We start from the raw sequence: 4,419 nt of genomic DNA, 5'->3' as shown, positions 1-4,419 counted from the left end.
GAAATAACGTCCCAGAAAATTGAAAGTCCGTCAAATCAATCAATTAAATTGTCATTTCTTCAAACTAACGTCCCAGCAAATCAAATTTCCGTCAAATCAATCAATCAAATCGTCATTTTTCTGAAATAATGTCTCATCGTATCAAAAGTCACGTCCCAGAAAATTGAAAGTCCGTCAAATCAATCAATTAAATTGTCATTTCTTCAAACTAAAATTGAAAGCCCGTCAAATCAATCAATTAAATTGTAATTTCACCAAAATGACGTCCCGTCACATCAAAAGTCCGTCAAATCAATCAATCAAATTGTCATTTCTCCAAAATAACGTCCCAGCAAATTAAAAGTCCGTCAAATCAATCAATTAAATTGTCATTTCTCTGAAATAATGTCTCATCCAATCAAAACTCCGTCAAATCAATCAATCAAATTGTCATTTCTCTGAAATAATGTCTCATCGTATCAAAAGTCCGTCAAATCAATCAATCAAATTGTCATTTCTCCAAAATAACGTCCCAGCAAATTAAAAGTCCGTCAAATCAATCAATCAAATCGTCATTTCTCCGCGATAACGTCCCGGCCAATCAAAATCCCCCCCCAAATCCCTGTTCCTCCTCCACCACGACTAAACCCCGGTGCCACCTCAGGCCCGACCTGAGCCCCTGGCCCCCACCGAGGGCGGCCAAACCTTGACCCGACGGGCGAGGAAGCCGACTCCTCCTCTTCCTCGGGCTCTTCCAGTTTTTTTCCCCTGGCTCCGCGCGGCCGCGCCGGCCCCTCATCACCTGGGGGAAGAGTTCGTGGCGGCCTTCATGCAAAACGGCTTGCGGCAGACGCTCCGCAGCGACTTCAAGCTGCTCATCACGGGCTACTCGCCCTTCACCTCCGTCACCGTCTCCATGAAGGAGCCGGCCTTGAGGGTGACGGTGCAGGCCACCGCGGGCCAAACCGTCCTGGTGAAGATCCCGCCCCAGGCGGAGATGGTGGGGAGCAAAACCTTCGACAACGCCGTGGCGGTGAAGGCCACCGGCGCCGTCTCCGTGGTGATGGTCAACGAGAAGCCCAACTCGGCGGACTCCACCGTCGTGTACCCGGCGCCTAGCTGGGGCACCGAGTATCGCGTCGTGACCCCCAACGTGGGCACCGATCGCTACGGGGAGTTCGTGGTGGCCACGTGGGATGAGCCGACCACGGTTGACGTCTACCTCAAAGCCACCGTGACCTACCAAGGCCGGTCTTACCCCCGGGGCTCCGTTCTCTCCATCAAGCTGGAGCCTTTCCAAGCAGCCCAGCTCCAAAGCCCAGCCGACCTGTCCGGCACGAGAATCGTGGCGCAGAAACCCGTGGCCGTCTTCACCGCCACACTTGCCTGGCCAGATTTACCCACTGCGACCATTTGGCGGAGCAGCTCCTGCCCGTTCCCAGCTGGGGCACCGCGTTCATCGTGCCGCCGTTGCCTTTCGAGACTCAGTCTGACATCGTTTACGTCTCCACCGCCCGACCGACGAGCGTGGAGTCACAACACGGGGCCACCAAGACCCTCCGGCAGCTGCGGCCCGATCGATCGGCGCTTTACGGGCTCCAGGCCTCCAACGCCTTGTACCTCTCCGCCAACGCCGGCATCCAGGTCATTTTTTTTGCCGACGGCGGCGACAAAGACGCCGTCTCTTACGACCCGTTTTTTATGACCATCCCGGACGTCTCCAGCTACTGCCGCTCCTACAACATCCTTACCCTGGACGGTTACGAGAATTACGCCCTGTTGATAGCCAAGACCTCGGAGACGACCGGATTGACGCTCGACAAAAGGCCCTTGAGGGACGTGGCGTGGAAACCAGTCCCGGGTACCGATTATTCCTGGGCCGGGCCGAGTCTGGGGACGGAATTTTCCGTCCACACGGTGGAACACAAGACGTCTCCCTTCGGTTTGCTCAGCGTGGGGATCCGGGAGCAAAAAGCCTACGGGACGGCGGCAGTTTGCGACAGCGGTGAGTGTCCCGCGGTCACCCCCAGGGTGCCTTCCCCCCTCCTTTTTCCTCCCTTCCTGCCCCCTAAAAAAAAAAAAAAAAAAAAAAAATATACGTAAAGCAAAATTTCCTTCCCGGAGCCGAGCCGTCCCCCTTCCAACCCCACAGCGGATAAAACACGCGGCTCAAAAAGCGCCTAAAACCGGTTGGGTTGGGCTGAAACTCAGCTTTTCTTTTGTAGTGCGAGGATAGGCAGGTCTAAAAGGGGATAATTAATCCCCTTTTAGGGGAGGATATTTCTCCGATAAAATATCCGAGGAGTAAATCATCTCTAATTAAAGGAGCCTCAAGCCATCAGCCCGGATGTTGAAGTCTAAGTTTAAATTGGTTAAGCCTACCCGGGATAAAATTTTATCTATAAATAATCGATAAATAAATCACCTGTGACTAAACAAGCAACGAAAGGAGGCTCAAAACGATCGACTCAAATATTCAAGTCTAAGCTTAAAGCGGCAAAACCCTCCTGGGGTAAATTTTTATCGATAAATAATCAATAAATAATTAATCTGTAATTAAGAAGACAGTGAAAGGAGCCTCAAGCGATCGACCCGGGTGTTCAAGTCTAAGCTTAAAGTGGTTAAACCTAAATGGGATTATTTTTTAATCGATAAATAATCGATAAATAAATCATCTATAATCGATTAATCAATGAAGGGAGCCTCAAGCGATCAACCCGGGTGTTCAAGTCTAAGCTTAAAGTGGTTAAACCTACCCGGGATAATTTTTTAATCGATAAATAATCGATAAATAAATCATCTATAATCGATCAATCAAGGAAGGGAGCTTCAAGCGATCAACCCAGGTGTTCAAGTCTAAGCTTATAATCGATAAATAAATCATCTATAATCGATTAATCAATGAAGGGAGCCTCAAGCGATCAACCCGGGTGTTCAAGTCTAAGCTTAAAGTGGTTAAACCTAAATGGGATTATTTTTTAATCGATAAATAATCGATAAATAATTAATCTGTAATTAGGCAGACAGTGAAAGGAGCCTCAAGCGATCAACCCAGGTGTTCAAGTCTAAGCTTAAAGTGGTTAAACCTACCTGGGATAACTTTGTAATCAATAAATAATCGATAAATAAATCATCTATAATCGATTAATCAATGAAGGGAGCCTCAAGCGATCAACCCGGGTGTTCAAGTCTAAGCTTAAAGGGGTTAAACCTACCCGGGATAATTTTTTAATCGATAAATAATCGATAAATAAATCATCAATAATCGATTAATCAATGAAGGGAGCCTCAAGCGATCAACCCGGGTGTTGAAGTCTAAGCCTAAAGCGTTCCCTCGCAGATCCCTGCCGGCTGGTGAAATGCCGAGCGAAGGAGACGTGCAGGCCGGAGAAGGGCGAGGCCTCGTGCGTGCACGACTACATGGGAACGTGCACGGGGACGCAGGCCCCGCAGTATCACACCTTCGACGGGCTGAGCGTGGACATCCGGGGCGGCTGCGCCTACACCGTGGCCAAATACTGCGGCAGCGACCCCGCCCTGACGCCTTTCCTGGTGGAGGAGGAGATCAGCGACGGCCGCTTGAAGGAGGGGTTGGCCAACATCTACGTCTACGCCTACAACATCTCCCTCCACAAAGGACAAGGAGGCGAAATCCAGGTGGGTTGTTGGGTTTTTTTTTTATTTATTTATAATTTTTTGGTTTGTTTTTTTTTTTCCCGGGCTTTTTGAGCCGAGCCTAAGAGGACGAAACACCATGGCGGGCGACGTCGAAATGACGAAGCGAGGAGAACCACCGAAACGAGAGAATTCCGCAGAATTGCGTCGCAACCGCCGCGAGGCGTCTTCCATTCAACCACGCTCGGTTTTTTTTGTTTGTTTTTTTTTTTTTTTTTGGGGGGGGGGTTCAAATCAAGAGAACAAAAAGCCGTCTTGAGGCCGCGACTCTACGGCGAGGCCGACCGCGGCGATCCGCCACAAAAAAATTGGCGCCTAGAGCAGCTTTTAGGTGGTCAGATGAGGTTCCCACCAGCCCTAGAGGTCGCCGGTTTTAAAATAAATAAAATTTTTAAGCTCAAAAATGGAAGGGGACGGTTCTCCCGCCAAAACTTTGGGGCTTAACTCCAAGACGCGGGGCAAAACTCGCTGGTTTAGGCTTGGGATTGCTTTTTTCCTGAGAGAAATTTCCCTTCCCGAGTGAAATTCCGGGTTGTACCGCTATTCTTTCCGGGAGGGGTGGGCTGTGAACTGGTAGCGGAGCGACAATTTGTCGAGATTTAATAATTTTTTTTTATTTTTTTAATTTTTTTTTTCCACCTCCCGAAGGTCAACAACCAAGTCACCGACCTCCCGGTCACCCTGGACGCTGGGAAAATCCAGATTTCCCAAAACGAGGGTCGGACCGTCCTGCGAACGGATTTCGGGCTGCAGGTGACTTACGAC

At 49.4% G+C, this 4,419-nt stretch overlaps 1 protein-coding gene across 1 annotated transcript; it reads left to right on the top strand.

The window, feature by feature from the left end:
- Nucleotides 1-730: 730 nt before the first annotated feature.
- Nucleotides 731-4,413, top strand: FCGBP (Fc fragment of IgG binding protein; the record flags this gene model as incomplete). The annotated part of the gene is given in 4 exon segments (XM_026867307.1): nt 731-1,352; nt 1,355-1,984; nt 3,320-3,636; nt 4,303-4,413. Coding segments are annotated over 4 exon segments (1,602 nt in total), but the record flags the coding sequence as incomplete, so codon positions are not given.
- Between the last annotated feature and the right edge of the window lie 6 nt (nt 4,414-4,419).

This window comes from Athene cunicularia, unplaced genomic scaffold, assembly GCF_003259725.1.
Source record: "Athene cunicularia isolate RWA unplaced genomic scaffold, athCun1 SCF_241, whole genome shotgun sequence".
NCBI lineage: Eukaryota > Metazoa > Chordata > Aves > Strigiformes > Strigidae > Athene > Athene cunicularia.
Note: the sequence above shows the minus strand (reverse complement) of the source record. Positions and strands in the feature narration are given on the sequence as shown.